At 49.5% G+C, this 20,546-nt stretch overlaps 1 protein-coding gene across 2 annotated transcripts in view; it reads right to left on the reverse strand.

The window, feature by feature from the left end:
- The window catches only part of TAB1 (TGF-beta activated kinase 1 (MAP3K7) binding protein 1), a 32,262-nt gene extending 12,816 nt beyond the window's left edge, over nt 1-19,446 (reverse strand). The window contains exons 1-5 of one of the 2 annotated variants that reach the window (XM_084750355.1): nt 19,355-19,446; nt 3,078-3,214; nt 2,573-2,726; nt 1,553-1,639; nt 795-933 (exon numbers count right to left, since the gene is read on the reverse strand). In XM_084750355.1, the coding sequence (XP_084606481.1) occupies nt 795-933; nt 1,553-1,639; nt 2,573-2,726; nt 3,078-3,214; nt 19,355-19,387 (550 nt within the window). In that variant the 5' untranslated portion in view covers nt 19,388-19,446. Of the gene's footprint in view, nt 1-794; nt 934-1,552; nt 1,640-2,572; nt 2,727-3,077; nt 3,215-19,034; nt 19,325-19,354 lie in introns of those variants that run through there. The other variant, XM_084750354.1, reaches the window with a different exon arrangement.
- Between the last annotated feature and the right edge of the window lie 1,100 nt (nt 19,447-20,546).

Genomic DNA, 20,546 nt, shown 5'->3' on the forward strand with positions numbered 1-20,546 from the left:
CTTTTCTTATAAAAAGTCTGCCTTAGAAGCAGAACAACGTCACAGTTTGGCTCCCGAGTCCACTGTGTCGCTGGCCACGGTCAGTCGTGGGATGTTGCATTCTAAAAAACCATCAATATCTCACTGAGATTGGTGGGCAAATGGTTTGTATGGCAATTATTACCCCACAACAGTCGCTACTGCATAAGGCTCTTCAGTGACCCGTGAAAGGGCTGTTTGACCTCCAAGGAGGCCGAGACCCACTGGGTGAGAATTGCCGCTCTGGAAGTCAGAACCAACACCAGACACTAAGCCACGATGAACTGGATTTCCTTCTTGCCTCACATGCGATTGTTATGATTGTTATTCTGCAGCCCTGCCGTTTGCGGCTATGTCCCCCACTGCACTCACTGCCGCGCCTCCCCCGCCCCCCAGCCATGCTCATCAGTTAAAAGCACTGACTGCTCTTCCAGAGGATGCAGTTCTATTCTCAGGACCCATGTAGTAGCCCACAGCAGTCTGTAACTCCAGTTCCAGGAAATCAGATGCCCATTTCTAGCCTCCACAAGCACCAGGCACTCATGCGGTAGACAGACAGACATGCAGCCAAAACAGCCATACACATTTAAAAAAAAAAAGGATGCAACTCATCCAAAGCCAGGACACCTACCCTTGCCTCATTTGTTGCCTTCCATCTGGGGCATACATACATACATACATACAACAGAGTAAGGAGGGGAAGGCCCAATAGCCCTGGGAAGCTAGGGTACGCATGCGCAGAAGGGGGACTGGTGTGGGGCGGTTGGGTGGCTCACCAACATTGGCAACGTAGAGCTTGTTGTTGAGAAGGACTGCCACAACGGCCATGGCCCCTCCCGAAATCTCCCTCTCCAGCGCCTTGAGTCTCTCAAGGATCTTCTGATACTGAGGTGGCAACTGGTGTTGGGGCACACCCTGTAAGCCATCATCAAGAGAGATCAGAGCAGCACCGGTGCTTGAGGACCAGCCTACCAACCCTCTCCTTTCCTTGAAATAAAGTATGGAGGGCCCTGAGCAGCCTAGGCAGACAGATGACCAGCAAAGACAGGCCGAGCCACTTGGGCGGCAGAGGAAGGTGGATCTCTGAGTTAGAGAGATCCTGTCTTGAAACCTGCAGAGAGAAACCCTGCCTTGAAAAACCAAGAAAACAAACAAACAAACAAACAAAAGACAGCGAGGTTGGGGGGGGGGGGAGACACAGCCAAGTTGGATACCCGTAGGATGCCCTGGGAAGACCACTGTTGCTTTAACCAAGGCAGCCTGAAGGTGGCCCTGGCTCTGGGTTGGGTCAGATCACAGAATCTAGGAAGGCCTTTCCCTCCGCCTATTGCTGCCATGCAAGGATGAGCCGTGGAGAACAGCTGCCCACTGCCGGGCAGGAGTCCCTACATGGATATACCCACTGATAGCCACGCCTCCCCGCTGGGATGCTGCCTCACTGAGTCCTGTGGCAGGCCTTGCTGTGCCCACGGGTGCCAAGTGACACAGAGGTGAGTACTGGCACCCAGCGGCACTAGTGCAGACAGGCGATTACCTCAGGCAGCTGGGACTGGAGGCTTGCTTTCTCAGCTAAGGCGTCATCGATGGACTCCAGGAAGCTCCTCTCCACCACATCGAAGGCCTGAAGGGACACAGGGCAAGGCAAGGGCTGGCTCAAACAACATCATCACCTCCTGCTAAGATGTCCCTATGGAGAGTAACAGATCCATGGCATTCATGGGAGGTCTCATGTGAGGGCTGAGTGATGCACATCATTTCTGCCTCATATGTGGGCATCTACTGTTTGACAAAGACCTTTAGCTGCGGACAGGAGAAGGGTGCTCCTTACATAGCCTACTGAGGAGTCAGAGAAGCAGGAGCAAGGGTCAGGCCCTGCGCACAGGACTGGTGAGGTGTGATCACCAGTGCTGCGCATTTGGGTTCATGTGAAGGGGAGAATCTTTAGCATAACACCGGGCTTGGGGGAGTGCTTGGTCAATGAGTCTGCAGGGGCATGGCAACTTCTTTTGAAGAGGCTTTGGTCAGGACCTGCTGGACACTGTTGACTCCTGGTATATATAGCCTCTGCAAAGCTCCAGTCTAAGAGCCCTGAGGCCACAGAGAACAGAAAAAAGACCAAGAAGACTTCCTTGGTAGAAGGAAATCCCAGTACACAGTACACTAGAAGACACACTGCCCTGGCCAGTGAGGTGTAGGACAGAGTGCCAACAGTTCCAGAACATGCAGCACTGAAGAATGAGCTCCTGACCACATCCCAAGCAAAGGGGTCACTGTGAAGGAAGGACCCTATCCCCACGGGCCTCCATTCTCCACTCTCAGTGATGGCTCCTCCCAAGTCAATCCTGCTATCAGTGGAAAAGCTGCTGCTCCCTGCCTGTCCTACACTCCTGGGGGCAAGGAACCACTGCCACCATGAACCGTACCCAGAACTAGTACCCTTGGTAGGGGATGAAGAAGAAGGCGGTCTTCAGATCACCCTGTCCACACTCATAGCTGCAGGGCTCAAGTTCCAGAGAATAGAGGTCTCACAAGGCGGCCGGCCCCATCCCCTTACCTGCAGCAGGACCCGCCGCACATCAGCCTCAGTGTGTTCAGTGTTGAGCTGGCCCAGCAGGAGCTCTGCAGAGAGCCTCTGTGCCACAAAGTTGGTCACCCGGTTGCCATCATAGCCATTGAAGACCCCATACAGGAAGCAGTTGTTTTCACTTCTAGCAGAGGGAGGAGGGCAGGAGGAGGGCTGAGACCAGGGACATATGGGGGGCATGGCTAAAGGCAGACAAGGCTTCAGGTACTCATTTGGGTCCCCACATTGTGACCATCACTCCACTACCGAAATGACCTGCTTGCTGAATCCTCCCTCTCAGCCTCCTCAATGCCTATCCCATAGCAGGCCATTGGCTTAGGGCATGGGAAAGGCCACAGCAGCAGCGTCCCTTCCCATAGGCCCCACCCAACTCCACAGGCAAGCCTCATACACAGTAGTGGCGAGACCGTATCCTTTCTTGCTCTGTCCAGTATGGCAACACCAGCACAACCTCTACTTCAGTGCCAACTCATACCTGAATTTGAGCCAGTTATCCTCTGGAGGGTGGCTCTCAGTGCCCTTGCCATCAGCAGAGTAGCTACGGTTGGAAGCTGATCCAACTCCAGAGAGGTGACAGAGTGGCAGGTCATCTGTCCAGCTTGGCTGCTGCTCCTGGGAAGCATGAGGAAACTGTGAAGGGCCACCTCCTTCCCCAGATCCCAGTGCATCTCCATCTCCAACAAGGACAAAGGAAGGCCTGGAGCCCTCACAGATGGCTATGTCTCAGAAATAATGATGCTTGTCTGAAGAGACACTAACAAAAGTATTTCCTGTCTTTACAGTGCATCCACAAACTGGTTCCCCTGAGAACCCTAAAACTGCAGCATTTCCAAGTGGAAAGTCTAGCATGGTTTCCTGGCGGGGGGGGGGGGGGGTGTACTACAAAGCATGAAGCGCTAGTGCAACACACATGCGTAAGCCCAACTTAGAGGAAACTTTGGTCACACTGCTCCCACAGAGGTTCTGATTGTACAGCACAAAGTAAGCCGTTGTGTACTGGTTCCAACCTGTGCAGCCTCGGTTGTCTGCTACAAACAGCTTTCCACATATGCTCTCAGGAGTGTAGCTGGGACCTGGCCTTCAGAAACTCCAGCCGGTAAGTCAGTCTGTCACTCTCCCTCCTTTGGAAGCCTCCACTTGTGTCCCTTCCATCTCCCCCCACCCCACCCCCTGCCACACCCTTCTCTAATCGCTGCAGCTTGAAGTTCTGTGCACATCCTTTTTCTTGTCAGGCAAGCCTTCTCAGCAGACTCAGGGGTCACTGCCCTGGGCATTCATTTGTACTGCATCCTGGTTCTATCTCTCATCCTCTCCTATCAGATCAACACCAGGATGTTCTGTATCATCCCTGCAGAGATTTGTGTAAAACACACACACACACACACACACACACACACACACGTCCAAGTCTTGGCCTAAATATCTCAACTCTTAATTTTCTAAGGCTCCTGGAGGTGGCCCCTAAGCATCTACTCTCTTTTCTCTTTGAATGAGGACTTGTTGGTAAGTACGATACAGCGGTAGATTCAGCACAGTGAAGCTCTCATGAGTGCATGACTCAGGGATGAGCTGACCCACGGCCACTGGGGATAGGCTGCTCCTCAGCCATGTCTTCATGTTCATATGCACTTGGTAAGACCTCACTTCTCTGAGATGTAGATCTGCTGGCGGCCAGGAAGCTTGGTCTTGTGGGAGGCCTCAAGTACACATTCTATATCCTGCATCTTGGGGAGGATGGACAAGAGGATCTTGCCAAAGTAAACAGTGGCCAGTGTGTCCTGAGGCTCCCAAAAGCACCTTGCCTATGTATCTGAAGCCTCGACTGAAAGAGCTTAAGATCAAAGACACAGAGTCACCCCCTTTCCTCTCTTTTTTTCTCTCCTATCCAGTGTTAGGGGTTGAAAGGGAAGAAAAGGGGTGGAGAAGGGTAGAAGAAAGAAAAACCCACAAAGTAGCAAATGCTGGCTGCAGTCCCTGGAGCTACTAGTAGGGTGTGGGAGCCTGTTTTATTTACTGATCGTGCAGTGAAGTTGCTGTCTTTGGGCGTGCAGTCACGCTGATATACTAGACATTTGTATAACTACCTCCAGTCAGGACACAGAAAGCCCTGCTGACATCCTTGGGAGCTGTTCCACCCACCCTAGGCCTGCGGCACTGGCCTCCTCTCCATCCTGCAGTTTTGCCTTTTTAAGAATGGCATCTGTCAAAGCATGTGGTGCACAAATAACCCTGTGAGGCTGGCTTCTTCATGCATCCTGCCCTGAGATTCAACCACACTGATGCGTGTGTGCACTGACAGCTTGCTCATCTTTACTGCAGCACACGCAGGTCTCTTTTCTTGTCGGTGGACACAGGAGCCTGCTTATCCCTGCATCCTCCAAAGGACATCTGGGCTATCAACAGTTTCCAGTTGCCACTTTCATGTGTGAGCTTTTGTCTGAATGTAACTTTTCCTTTCTTTTGGTAACTACCTAGGGTTCAGATTGCTTGGTCACAAATATCTACTAAAAGGCTGACAAGCATATGGTACACACACACATACACAAACAACAAAACACACCAGGTCCAAGTAAATGGTTGTTTAGCTTTTTCTTTAAAATGTCTTAGTAGCCGGGCGTGGTGGCGCATGCCTTTAATCCCAGCCCTCAGGAGACAGAGGCAGGCGGATTGCTGTGAGTTCGAAGCCAGCCTGGTCTACAAAGGGAGTCCAGGACAGCCAAGGCTACACAGAGAAACCCTGTCTCAAAAAAACCCAAAAAAATAAAAAATAAAAATAAAATGTCTTCATTGGCCTGGGAGTGATGGTACATACCATTAGTCCCAGTACTTGGAGGCAGGGCAGCCAGAGCTATACAGTGACTCTGTCTCAAATAGGTCAGTTTTTATTATTTTAAAATTATGTATTTGTGTATGTGAGCGAATGCCTCATGTGTGTGGGTGCTTCTGGAAGCCTGAGGAGAGTGTCGAGTCCCCAGGAGCTAGAACCTGACGTATGGTAAGCCACTGAACAGGGGTGTCAGGAAAGGAACTGCAGTCCTCAAAGAGCAACAGGGGTTCTTAGCTGGTGAGCCACTCTCCAGCCCCTGGAGTCTCCTTCAGAAGGAACTGCCACACCATCTTCCAAGGCAGCTGGGCCAAGTGTTCCTGCCAGCAGCAAGCATCCAAACCCACAGCCCCTGTCACCACTAGGGATCCTCTGTCTCGTCTTTGCTACAGACACTCTAAAGCAAGCCTCATCTCATGGTGGGGTTTGCATTTCCCTAACAGTGATATTAACGATACCAAACATCTTTTCAAGTGTTCACTTGCCCCCCGCAGGTCCTCCTGGCCAGTTTTTATTTTATGCCTCCTTTTAAACTAGGTTGTTTAACAACTGAGTTTGGAGAGTTCTTCACATATCTGCAAGAGTTCTTTGTTGCTACATGATTTTTAAATATTTTCCCAAGTCTGTAGCTTGCCTCATATTGTTTGGGTAAAATAAACTTATGTTTTTGATGATATCCATTTTATCTATTCATTTTTAAAAAAAGATTTACTTATTATTTACACAGAATTCTGCCCACACATGTGCCTGCCCACCACAAGAAGGCACCAGATCTCATTACAGGTGGTTGTAAGCCACCATGTGGGTGCTGGGAATTGAACTCGGGACCTTCAGAAGAGCAGACGGTGCTCTTTACCTCTGAGCCATCTCTCCAGCCCCCATTTTATCTATTCTTGCATGGTTTTTCTTACCCTGATCCCCATCCCACCCCTAAACTCTGCCACCCCCAGGGTTTCTCTGTGTAGCCTTGGCTGTCCTAAAACTAGCTCTATAGAACAGGCTGGCTCTGAACTCACAGCGATCCGCCTGACTCTGCCTCCTGAGTGCTGGGATTACAGGCGGGCACCAACACCGCCTTCATGTTTGCGTTTTTAGAGTCTCATCCAAGAGCCCTCTGAGCAGCCCAGGCCATGAGAACCTCACATTCACTACAAGTTTTACAGTTCTACATCTTTTTAGGCCTCTTTTGAATTAATTTCTGTACAAGGCAGCTCTAGGTCAATGTTCCCCCCTCCAACCACTGTAAAACCACCTGTTGAAGATCAGCTTCCTCCGATGAGTTACTATCACATCTCTGCAAAATACCGCGTTTCTGAACTCTAGTCTGTTCATCTCTGTGTTGAGCATTTTATTCCTTCAGCTTTGTTACAGTTAGTTTTTTGTTGTTGTTGTTGTTTGTTTTTGGAGACAGGGTTTCTCTGCTGTAAGTCTTTTTATTCATTCATATATTATGTAACAGTGCTCTGCCTGTACACACGCACGCCAGAAGAGGGCACCAGATCTCATTATAGATGGTTGTGAGTCACCATGTGGTCGCTGGGAATTGAACTCAGGAACTTTGGAAGAACAGCCAGTGCTCTTAACCTCTGAGCCATCTCTCCAGCCCTACAGTAAGTCTTAAATTCACCTAGGGCATTGGTTCTTAACCATCCTAATGCTGTGGCCCTTTAAACAGTTCCTCATGTAGTGACCCCAACCTTAAAATCATTTTGTTGCTACTGTGTGACTGTAATTTTGCTGCTGTTATGAATCACAATGTAAATCTCCGACATGTGACTCCTGTGGGGGTTCTGACCCACAGGCTGAAAACCACTGACCTAAGGGAATTTTTCTAACTATATTTTCTTTCCAAGGCTGTTTTGATGAGTCCAGTTTCTCTGCCTTTCCATCTAGAGTTACTTTGTCCATAGGCACACACACACAAAACATCTTGTTAGGAATCTAGTCATAGAGGTACATGCCTGTAATTCCCGCATTTGGGAAGCTGAGACTGAAGGTTCACAAGTTTAAGACCAGGCTATGCTACATAATGAAACCGTGTCTGAAAAATAAATAAATAATCCAGGAGCAGTGGTGCACACCTGTAATCCAAGCACTTGGGGAAGCAGAGGCGAACGGATCTCTGTGAGTTCAAAGCCAGCCTGGTCTACAAAGCAAGTGTAGAACAGCCAAGGCTACACAGAAAAACCCTATCTCGAAAAACCAAACCAAATCAAACCAAACCAACAAAAATAACAACAAACCCAAGAATAAATGAGTTTAAAAAAAAAAAAGGCTCTGGGGTGTTGACTACAACTGCTTGGCTCTCCAGGCCAGTCTCTCCGTCTCCACCCAATCTTCTGACCCATGAATATGGCACCTATCCATCCATGCTTCCTTCTGCGGTGTTTGCTTTAGTCAGTTTCGCCACAAGAGTCTCTGAGAACAGACACTATATCTAAAACTGTGCTGGAAATGACATGGCTGAGATTCTGTTTAGCTCTGGTGATATTAGGTTAAGAGACAGACAAAGGGAAGCTGCTTCCTGGTAACAAAAACCACTTTTTAGCTCTGTTCATGACATGTGACATAAATGGGAATGTACATTGCTGTAGCCACATGTATTATATCACGTCTATATATTCAGTTAACATACTTACTCATTCAACAAATGTACCTGCTGAGTGCTTAAAACAGGCGGGTGTTACACTAAGTCCCAGGAACAACACAACAAAGTCACACAGGAAGCTCACAGTTTAAAGAGAGACACCAACCACATAATACAGTAAGTCGACACGTGGGCTGTGGAGAAACACACTACGAAATAAGACAGGAAGTGATGGGGTGAGCGCTCAGACCTGAGTGGGTGACAGACTGGTCTTTCTAGGGAGTGGGAATGAGCTTTCCAGCAGAAGGAACAGCATGTGCGAAGATCCTGAGGTGGAAGAAGAACGTGCCTGACTACAGGAGGCTGAGAGGCTGGTATGGTGTTCACAGTGAGGGAAAGCATCTGGGAACCTGAGGATCTGAACAGACGCAGCACGTGAGCACACACATAGGCCTGGAAGACACTGGCAGACTTTGTGGGCCACGATAAGGAGGCAGCTGCCAGGGAATTCAGTTTTCAGGAACTCATGCTACCCTTTAGATCTTGTGGCTACATCTCCACTCAGGGAGCGGCACTCAGGGCCCAGACAACCTGAGAAAGGAAGCTCCTTTTCTAGGCTCCGTCTAATGCCTGCGGTGGGAAAGAAACTAAACCTAAGACACACATAAGCACAGGGCACCTCTTCAGCTAAGCGTCCTGTGTCCCGGATGGACGAGAAGGTACTGCTCAGCAGCCTACAGGCTGCAGACGGTCTCGAGAGCGGAAGGTGCCTTCTGGAGTCCTGTCTGCAGGGAGTGAGATGAAGATGGCCTGAGCTAACAGGAGATGGCAGTCCCACGTGCTATCTGCGAAGCAGAGCGTCATTCCGGTCAGTGCGTTTCCATGGCCATCATCTAACTCACGCAAAGACAGGACTGGGATCTTTCTAATATCCGTACTTCACCAGCAAAACCTAAGCATTGCCCAGGCAACTCACTCAGTGTTAGAGACACAGCAGTAACAAGCTAGTGGCTGGGCCTAACGGCCCGTAGCTGCAATCCCAGCACTGGGAGTCTCAGGCAGGAAGCCTGGAGCTCAAGGGCACCTGGGATTCACAGTGGCTGAGTGGCTCAGTGAGATGACTTAGTGGGTAAAGGTGCCTACTGCCAAGCCTAATGATCTGAATTTGATCACCGGACTCACATGGCGGAAGGAGAGAACCAACTTCCACAAGTTGCCCTGCAACCTTCACAGGCATGTCTGTTAAAACACACACAAATAAGTGAAAAATTTAAAAGGAAAACAGCTAGTTTCTACCATGTGCAAATAAAGGTCAGGCACTTGATTGAAGGGCCTGCCTTGGTATTGCTTGCTGAGGACCCAGAAAGATGCTATGGGGTGGGTGGATGTTGTACTGACCACCAAGACTATACTTAGCTGATAACAAACTCTCCCAAGTCAGAACCTGTGGGCACAACAATGCCAGCTTACTCAGCTGGTGCCTTGACCTTAAGCAGTTACAACTACTATCTGGAGATTCCTACACTACATGTTTAACTCTCTTTTTCATAGGCTTGAGAGATGGCTCAGATGTTAAGCACTCTGGCTGGCTGGCTGGCTGGTGGTGGTGCATGCCTGTAATCCCAGCCATCGGAAGGCAGAGGCAGGTAGGTGGACAGCCAAGGCTACAGAGAAATCCTGTCTCAAAAATCAAACACAAACAAAAAGCTCTAGCTGCTAAGAACCAGGGTCCAATTTCCAGCACTCACATGGTGGCTCACATGCCTGTGAAATTCCAGTTTCAGAGCTCTAATTGGTGCCCTTTTCTGGCAACCAAAGGCTTGCAGGCAAAACACCCATGCACATAAAATAAAAAATAAACTATTTTGTGGGTTTTGTAACCCTGGAACTCCTTGCTATGTAGCCCAAGGTGGGCCTTAAACTCAAAAGAGATCTAGCTGCCTGTCACTGCTTCACCCCCAAGTGCTGGGACTAAAGGTGTGCACCATCATGCCCAACTCTCATATTTTTTCATTTAATTTTTATAAGGTGAGTCAGTAAATTTTGGCAATGTGTCCTTTTTCTATTGGCAAACTATTTTGTCAAGACTCCAGTGCCACTATGTATTTATGCACAGTCTTTATTTATCTTGAAAAAAAAAAAAAGCACCCAAGAGACAAATTTACTGACACTTTCTTTTCTTTTTGTGTGTGTACTATGAGTGTATGTGTGTTCCCATGTCTGGGCATGTATGTGACAAGGGGCTAAAATTGACATTGAGTGTCCCTGCTTGCTCTCCACGTTACTCACTGCAGCAGGGTCTCTCACTGACCCTGAAGATGGACAATTCCAGCTAGTCCTGTTAAGCAGGGGATCTCCTGTCTCTGCCTAAGTGCTGGGATTACAGGGAGGCCAGCACAACTCTCTGCCTTTACATGGCAACCTTCCTGAGGAGTCTGGTAGGTTAGTGTCCCTCAACCCGCTCTCCTGCTTTTAAACCCTACATTCACGTAAGTCAGATGAGACCTTTATGCTTTCCTTCCAGCCTTCCAGAGTGCTGACAGCATTGAACCTCACTGTTGGACAGGCCAACAATCTCACACATGGCTGTTTAGCTTATTCAGATAGAGCCTGCCACATAGCACTTTAAATGGCATCTAAGAAACTGCCCAGACAAAAGTTATGGGAAGCAAACTCACTTCTGGCTGGAGGGATCCACACCAAAGACTTACCTTCCTTGAAAAGCCCAAGGCAGAGCTGGGGGTTGGCGGGTAGGGAGAGGGTGTGCACACCTTTAAATCCAGCACTGGAGAGGCAGGTGAGGTGGGTCTCTGAGTTTGAGGCCAGACTGGTTGGTCACAGAGTGAGTTCCAGGGCAGTCAAGATTATGCAGAGAGGCACTGTCTCAAAACAAAAGACGAAAAGACAAAGCAACCAAAAAGAACCGTCTACACAGGGCAGGCAGGATGGCTCAGTCCCTTGCTGCCAAACCTGAAGACACGAGTTAGATCCCCAAAATCCATGTGGTGGAAGGACAGAAGTGACTGTAAATCGTCCTCTAACCTCTGCATGAATGACATGCATGAACCCCATCCCACCTCTTACACACAAAATAAGTAAAAATGTAAGAAAAAAAATAATAAAGAGGCCTGATACATTGGGGCCTCAAATGAGACGGCTTCTGGCTTCAGCTACAATCAGAGGCGAGCACACCGGAAGCCAACCACTTATCCCAGTGCACCTTGCTAACAAAGTCTTGCTTCTTTCACCGTGGCTGCTGTTAGGCATTTAAGTTCCTGGCTCATTTTTGCCGTGGCTCACTAGTAAGATAAAGACAAAATTTTACCCAGCAAGCACAGGAGGCAGCATCCACCTGTTTGTATTTCTCAGTCTTATCTACTCCCAAGTCCCTGCTCCAATCCACCTGGGAGAGTGGTCAAGTTTCCCTAAACTCAATCAGCCACACTGTCTTCAATAAATGACACACTTCCTGTCTTCCCTCTGACCTTAGCCAAAAGGCAGAGATCGATCTAGAAGCCATCAATCCACCTCCAATTTGATCTCTAAACTGCCAGTTTTTTCTCACATGACTTCAGTTTTTTGTTTTTTGTTTTTTTTTTCTGAAACAGGGTTCCTCTGTGTAGCCCTGGCTGTCCTGGACTCGCATTGTAAACCACGCTGGCCTCGAACTCATAGGGATCCACCTGCCTCCGCCTCCCGAGTACTGGGATTAAAGGCATGCGCCAACACCACCCGGCCTGATGACTTCGTTTTGAATGAAAACTTTTCCAGCATTACAATAAGTGGGAAGCCAGCATGAGTTACAGTATTTAGAAGACAGAGTGAAAGTCTACTCAGTCTACTGCCTGCCATGGAACCTGGAAGAGCAGCAAGTGCTCTTAGCTGCTGAGTCACCTCTCCACTGGCCCCTCCTTTTGAATTTATTTATTTTTATTGTATGTGCATTGGTGTTTTGCCTGCTTGTAGTCTGTGTGAGGGTGTCAGATCTTGGATTTACAGAGAGTTGTGAGCTGCCATGTGGGTGCTGGGAATTGAACCTGGGTCCTTTGAAAGAACAGTCAGTGCTCTTAACCGCTGAACCATCTCTCCAGCCCCCTCTCCAATCCCTTTATCTAGGTTTTAAAAGAGAGCAGCAGCTTGTTCCAGTACTCAGGGGGAGAAAATAGAAAGATCACCACCACAAACTCAAGGCCAACCTAGTACAGGCAAGTGAGGGCTAGTCTTGAAACTGTCCCCTGCTGGCGTGGAGGGTACACAGTGGTGCTCTTCCAGAGAACCCAATGTTCAGTGCCCAGAACACAGGATGGCTCACAACCACCTGCAACTCCAGGGGGATCTGGTGCCCTCTTCTGGACTCACTAGCACCTGCACTCTCAATCAACATACCTTTCTCTCTCTCTCTCTCTCTCTCTCTCTCTCTCTCTCTCTCTCTCTCTCTCTCTCTCTCTCACACACACACACACACACACACACACACACAGAGGATTAGAACTAAATCTTTTTTTAAAAGAGAACAGTAAATGTCATAAAAGTATTGAGAGCACAGAAAGACAAAACTGAGACCCGCCCCCCTCACCCTACTCTTTGGTTTATCGAAACAGAGTTTCTCTGTGTAGCCAGCCCTGTCTGTCCTGGACTCTATAGACCAGGCTGGCCTCAAACTCATTGAGCTCCACCTGCCTCTGCCTCCCAAGTGCTGGGATTAAAGGTGTGCGCCACCACCCCCAGCTTGAGCCCTTTTCTTGAAGGGTGCTGAGGTTTGAAAAGAACTGAGAATCAAATGCCTTCCCAGCCAGCAGGCACGGCTTTGTTGTTCCGCCAACACACACCACCCAACATAATGGAGACACAAGATCCAGGAGAGCACTGTGTATGGTCCCAGAACCTACTTACTGCTGATGGCTCAGCATGAGTACTAGGTGGTCCACTGTCAGGGAACTAAGCTTGTTTTTCTTTGAGACAGGGTTTCTTTGTGTAACCCTGGCTGTCCTGGACTCACTTTATAGACCAGGCTGGCCTCGAACTCACAGAGGTTCGCCTGCCTCTGCCAGTGCTGAGATCACAGGCTTGCCTCACTGCGACTGCATGCTGGTACTCTTAATGGTTCACTACTTGAAAGCCTGTATTCTTCAGTCACGATCCTTTCTGGAGATGGTGTTACAAGGTAATTAGTGTATGTATCCTTTTCTACCTTGTACTGGCTGACTCTGTTTCAACTTGGCACAAGACAAGAGTTATCAGAGAGGAAAGAGCCTCAGTTGAGGAAATGCCCCCCCACACACACCCCGCAAGATCCAGCTGTAGGGCATTTTCTCAATTAGTGATCAATGGAGGAGGACCCGGCTCATCTTAGGTGGCGCCATCCCTGGGCTGGTGGTCCTGGGTTCTATAAAAAGGCAGGCGGAGCAAGCCAATAAATGCACCCCTCCATGGCCTCTGTTTCAGCTCCTGCCTCCGGGTTTCTGTCCTGTTTGGTTTCCTATCCTGAATTCCTTCAGTGATGAACAGCAATATCGACGTGTAAGCCAAATAAGCCCTTTCCTCCCAACTTGCTTTTTGGTCCTAAGGTAAGATACACCTATAATAATACACTGACCTCATAACAGTGCCCCAGGCCCTCTACAAATGGGCAGTTTCTCCTGTACTCTGGGTGCTCCTTCAACAGGAGGCCCAGTAACCTTGTGCCCTAGCCACTGACTTATTAGCAAGTAGCCAGAGGGCACCCAGAGGCTGTGCCATCGTGAGCCAGGGAGTATCTGGTCCCCCCTGACTTTACTGACTGCACTCCAAAGCACTCTTGCTATGCTGTGGCTGGGTGAGACTTGAGTGTGTTCTCCTATCCCTCTCCTATTCTGCCAGGGACTACACATAGAAGCATCCACAGTGGATTCTATTAACTTGTCTGCCAAGTCCCATCCTTCCTCCACACTGCTGAATGATTTTGGGAAAGGTCACATATTTGCTTCTCACACAAGCCACCCACTCCTCCACCCCTGCACTAACTGATACATACTTTCTCCCACGTCCCCAAATGCCAGACCTGCGAGCTCAGGGGGTGCCAGCCCTGGGGAAGCTGAGAAGGGGGTGTTTCACACTCTAAGTCCTCAGCACACGCACGCACGCACGCGCGCGCGCGCACACACACACACACACACACACACGGGGGGGGGGGGGGGGGGGGAAGCGAGCGCGCATCGGAACCATGATTCCTCCATCATTCGAAAGAACTGCTCATAAAATTCACCAGAAAATGTGCTGAGAGGCCAATTCAAAGGACCTAATTCCAGCCGATTTTCGAGGCAGCCTTCTGTGGTAACCCTTGTGTGTGGCCTCAGGGGCCTCACACACACCTGCGCCTGTTTATTTACTCATGAGCTCTTCACATTCTCTTACACTCTTATCCAAATTGAGGAGTCCAGTAACTGTCCCCACCCAACTCATCTCAAAACCCTGGGCAGACAAGTGGACAAAGCCCCGTTCCCAGTTCAGGCCACAGCTTGAATATCAAATTATGGTATGAAAAGGCCAAGTGTTTCTGTGGTGAAAGCAACCCATTGCCACAGAGACCGAAAGGAAGCTTGGAAGAGAGAACAATGCCCCGGGAAGATGGCTTAGGGTGAGAGACAGCGGTTTCTTCTCTCCAAAAACCCCCTTGTATGACCCACTTCCGAGGCCAACTCGCTCCAGGCCCCCACTGCCTTCTAGAGCCTCCCTCAAACGTTCTCTATGCAGCGGTGGCCAGACTCCGAGATGTGCGCGCAAAGGCTCCCGGTAACTGTGGGATGGGCTCTGCGGGCCAGCACAGCAGCTGGACCTCATTCCCAATAGCTGGTGAGTGGTTAGTAAACAGCTATAGGTGATGGCCTAAGATACTTCATTCCTTCCTTTTTTTCCTTTTCCTCCCCTCCCCCCACCGTTGGGGATGGAACCTAGGCCTTATGCACACTAAGCAAACTCGTCCACTAAGCCCTATCACCAGCCCTGGACTTTTTTTTTTCCCACTGAATATGTGTTTTAATTTCAGTGGCAAATATGTTTACAACAGCCTTGCTCCTGCCTCCCAAGTGCTATGGTTACAGGACTGTGCCATCATGCTGTCTTGGGAGGTGCTGGGAATCAAACACAGGACTTCATGCACACCAGGCAAACACTCAACTGAGTGCACCTCCCAGTCCAGTACTTATTTACTTTAAGGAACACTAGGAAAAATGCATAGGTAGCACCTGTGATTTCATAAATACAATTGCTCCGGACAAATCTAAGTCAACAAGTTCAGGTTGATGGTCTTTTCTTTTTTAAACTTGTTTTCTTATAGTTTTTGGATATCATCTTACTGTGTTGCCAAGGCTGGCCTCAGACTCTTGGGCTCAAGTCACCCTTCCAACTCAGCCCCCCACGTAGCCGGCATTGCAGGCACGTGCTATGGTAACAAACCAAGCTCCTGGTTCTCCCTGTCTCAAAAGGCATTCCCTTTTCAGGCCTCCTTACCCCACACTCGGCAGTGACGCTCAAAGAGAACCCTGGAGCCCCTGGCTCTCCTTCCTTAGGCCACACACTTCACAGGCAATTCAACTCACCAACAAAGCACAGCAGCTCTGACTCCAAACTACAGCCACACGGTGCTGTTTCCCAACCCACTCCTATCATCCTAGCCAAACCAATGTCCGCTCACAGGAGCCAGATGTTCAGCAGGCCCCAGGCTTCCACTCTTACCGCTCAAACCCAAGAGGAATTTTTCTCTAGCCAAAAATCAGACGTCACCACTGGTTAACCCACTCAGAGACTTCACATCACCTGCCAAATCTGGAGGCTGTATCAACAGCCACGGAGCCAACAGCGCCTGCAGACCATGACTATCGTTTCTCCAAGGCGTTCCCGCCACACTGGCCTCCTTGGAGATTCCTGAAAATGACAGCTTCTCACAGCCTCTACCTTCTCCCACACTCCCACCTCTATCTCAACAAATAGTGAGATGTTATCCTCTGTCATCCTGTTTCTGGATCCTAGGGTGTGTTAGAAATTATTAAACTATACACTCTGCATTTGCTGTTTACCACTTGTCTCCTTCACCAGAATATAAGCTTCATGAGGGCAGTGTCCCAACACACACTATCATGTGTATCCCAGACGCTTCCTCCCGAGACCTTTATCCTGAGCAGTGTTTCTCAGTCAATAGAACCTATTCTTACCGACTTTGCAAAAAAGTTTCGATGTAGTCACTCCTTATGCATTTATTCTGATAACTGTCACCAGGAAACTTCTTTCCAAAGTTGTACTGTACCTAAATATGTCTAAAATAAACTGCTCAGTGTTGGGTTCTAGAAGTTTGAACCAACACCAGCTACCAGTTCCTGCTGTGGATTTCCTTCTCGCCTCCTGTGGACACTCAGGTTGTTACTTTGGTGGTAGCAGGTATTTGCAGCCGCCCCCCCCCCACCCCCCAGCTGAGTGTTACCAATCCAGACTTGGAGAGCATTGTGGCAGTTCATGTAATAGTATCAAATTCTCCTAGGAGTCCTTCTGGATTGGGGAAACTGAGGTATAAATTCATATGGGTGGCTGCAAGGCAAACCGTGGGTCACGACCCTTTGGGGGCCACAAGGGTTGCACATCATATATCCTGCATACCAGACATTTACATTTTGATTCCTAACAGTAGCAAAATTGGTTATAAAGCAGCAATGAAATAATTTTATGGTTGGAAGTCACCACAACAGGAGAATATGTATTAAAGGCTCACAACATTAGAAGTCTAAAAACCACTGTTCTGAAGTTTTCTTCAGGCGGTGGTGGCGCACGCCTTTAATCCCAGCACTTGGGAGGCAGAGACAGGGGGATCACTGTGAGTTTGAGGCCAGCCTGGTCTACAAAGCGAGTCCAGGATAGTCAAGGCTACACCAAGAAACCCATAACCACACTGTGGCTCACAAGCATCTATGAGACTGGGTGCCCGCTTCTGGCCTGCAGGTGTACATGCAGGCACAACACTATAAATAATAAATCTTTTTAAGGAAGAAAAAAAAAAAAAGATCTTTTAAAGTGCCACACTGGGGGCTGGAGAGATGGCTCAGTGGTTGAGAGCACTGACTGCTCTTCCAGAGGTCCTGAGTTCAATTCCCAGCAACCACATGGTGGCTCACAACCAACTATAATGTGATCTGATCATACTGTGTATATAATAAATAAATCTTTTTTTTTTTTTAAAAAGTACCACACTGCTTAGAGATGGTAGGTAAAATCCTTTAGAATGCCTTTTCTTCCAGACACTCTTACCAATCTGTCCAAGGTTCACATGAGCCAATTACCAGCCTATCCCAGAAGCCTTTATCACTAGCATGTCTTTAATCCCAGCACTTGGGAGGCAGAGGCAGGTGGATCTCTGTGAGTTCGAGGCCAGCCTGGTCTACAAAGCAAGTCCAGGACAGCCAAGGCTACACAGAGAAACCCTGTCTCGAAAAACCAAAAAAATAAAATAAAATAAAATAAAGGGAGGGGGCGCTGGATAACCAAATGGTTGGATTTTAAGGAAAGAGCAGCCCAACCCCCAGGGCTGAGGGATGCTGGGAGAACCTGGTGGCCAGGTTTGCTTTGATACGTTAAATAGACACCTCAGCCATTTCTCCCAGGGCTTGAGATTTAACAACATCCTTTGAAGTCTCTGTGGTTCTCAGCTGCCTTCTCGGCTGCCTATCCAGTGCTCCCTATATAAATAAGTCCACACTGACTGTGCCTTACACACTGTGCTATGGTATAAACTCCCTTTCCCAAGCTGGACTGAGAACAATGTGAGAACGGGCACCCTGCCTATCTGTCTTCCCCCCGAGCCCCAGACTAGTAGTTTTCAAGGCCATCTGCAGAACGCCCGACTCAGGACAGAGGACAGGTCAACAAGCCCTGCATCCTGCCTGGCCTGGACACTAGGATACCCCTAAGAGATGTCCTGCCGTCCTGAGGATGGAAGGGGTCTTGTACAGTTATCTTTACCTGTTCCTTCTCTTGCATAGATATTATGAATTAAAAGCCCCCCCCCCCCGCCCCGCCATTTATAAGTCCACCAGCACACAGAGAACACATTCTAGTGCTGGGAGCAGTCAGCCTTCTACCTAACTGGCGTTCTTTGGGCTCCCTCACACCTAGGAGACAAAGATACTTGACCCTGGTGACCATGACCTCTCCTCAGCAAGCCAACTCAGTATGCATCACTTAACTTCCCCCCCCCCCCCCCACAGCCTCTGTTTCTCTCGCAGCCACAGTCATATCAGTATTCCCAGGATGCTTTCTACAATGGAGACATTTATACAAGAGCCTTGCCCTCTGGGGCCTTGTAAGAGCAGAAAGCCAGACCTCTTTGATCTCAGTTTTAGAGAGGCCGGCGCAGGCACACAGTAGTGAAGGCCACGGTCCCTCTCTCTCCTCTTCTCACGCCTCTGACCCTCAAGGGCAGGAGTGCCACTTCCCCTCACCCTTAAAAGGGTCCAAAACCAACTTTCTCATTACGTTACAAACACCGACCAAGCACCTAGCACGCGAGGGTAGTCAGTGGTGGAGTCAAGGCAAGAAGCAAGCGGTCCTTATCCAAGGAATCCATTCTAGTTCAGGAGACCCGGACACCGACAGGCAACTCCTACAGAGCGTCATGGCTGGGGAAGACCAGGGGATCGTCACCGGGTCACTGGCATGCAGGTGTAACTGCACGCGTGTGAGTAGGTCTCAGGAGCAGGAAGGCTGCATATGCATCAACCCCCTGGAGGTCCAGACTACCGGGTAGGCGTGTCTGGAGCCAAACCTCTCATTCTCTCTACCCTTAGAGAAAGGACCCTGTGTAAGGCCAAATGGAGCTTGGTGCACTGGGAGGCAGAACCAAAACCTCAAGTCATCCTGCCTCTGCCGCTCACCAGTTGTGTTACCTCGGTTTCCTCACCTGTGAAACAGAAATAACTATAGTGCCTAGCTATCTGCTATCTGCTGCTGCTGCTGCTGCGAATTTATCCACACAATGCCGAGGACACAGCGCGACTTACACAAGCCGGGTTATTTATTATTAGTGGTGTCCGCGCTCCGGATGGCCCGCTGGGCGGCGCCATGTCCCCTTCCGGCTCCAGGACGCTCCCACTCCGCAGGACCCCGGCGCCCTTGACCCCCGAGAGGCCCGGCCTGTGGCGCGCACGCGCAGAGCAGGGGAGGCACCAGCCTGCTCCGGGTCTCCCGCGCGCTGCAAGCACCCACAAGCTTCTGGAGCGAGGGGTCTACACCCTGCCATCTAAAGACAACCGCTCCTGCACCTGAGGACACACCCGAGCTCCCAACCCTCCCAGCCCGGAGGGCCGGTCAGTTTCCTCACACTCTGGAGCAGGCTCCTCCTCTGCGCCGCCATCTTGGAGGACCCCGCGGCGCGATAGTCTCTCTGATTACCGAAATGGACGGCTAGAGCGGCTCTGACGGTCCACGGAGCTTTTTCCACAGCGCCCCCTGTGGAGCGGAGGAGGCGCTGCAGAGGAGCCTGCGCACAGGCGCGTTTTTCTTCTACCCACTCACCCCTATGAGGAAAGAATGCTAAGCACCTTCAGTCGACTTTCTAAGACTTCCTTCTTTCTTGGAGTCTTTATGCGTGTGCTTTCTCCCAGATTCCTTTTGACGGGGAAGCCTGAGGTACTATTGAAAGCGCTTCATGGAGGAGGGGGCGGGGAGAGCAAATGACTCAGTCTACAAGGCCCTTAGGTGACTGACTGCCTGATGGTATAGTTGAGGTCACACTGAGCCAGACTAGCTGACATTAGAATTGGGAAAGACTGCAATTCCTAGTAGTTGTAAAAAATAATAATAAATAAATAAATAAATAAATAATTTTTAAGCAACAGAAAATGGCCTAAGACAGCGGTGACAGAACAACGCAGACAGACAGAGCAGCTGAAGGGCCAGGGTGGCGGAGTAGACAGTGAACAACAGTGTGAGAGCTTTTGGGAAGATTCAATTGGCAGATAACGGGATTCGACTTAGAGGCCCTAGGCTGAGACCATTTGGGCGGAGGAGGGTACAGCCCTCGTGCAGTGAGTCGGGGACTGGCTGGGAGTAGAGACACGCAGCCCTGGCAGGTACATCTTCAGAGTTTGTGGATTGTGAATAGGAAGACAAAGAAGGGGTCATGGGATTGGAGAGGTCCTTTTTTATCTTGTTTAGCAGACAGGGTTTCTCTGTGTAGCCCTGGCCGTTCTGGAACTCACTGTGTAGACCAGGCTGGCCTCAAACTCAGAGATCCACCTACCTGCCTCTTAGTGCTGGGAAGAAAGGTGTGTGCCAGCACCCCCAGCTTTTATTTGTTTTGATCCTAGGTTTTCTTAAAGCTTAGCAAATGTTTGTAACATCAATTTGATTAAAGGCCCAAGAAGAAGAAAGGAATCAATCTGAGGCAACTGAGGCATACCACACTCAGTCCCCAAGTGATTAAGGACTATAGCTTGGGGTTCACTAGCTCCCCTCAATCCTCTCTTCACACCTTGAAAAATGGGTCCTGTTTTACCCAGGGCAAAAGGACA

The sequence above is a fragment of the Acomys minous genome (assembly GCF_964271855.1).
Source record: "Acomys minous genome assembly, chromosome: 12".
Taxonomy (NCBI): Eukaryota; Metazoa; Chordata; class Mammalia; order Rodentia; family Muridae; genus Acomys; species Acomys minous.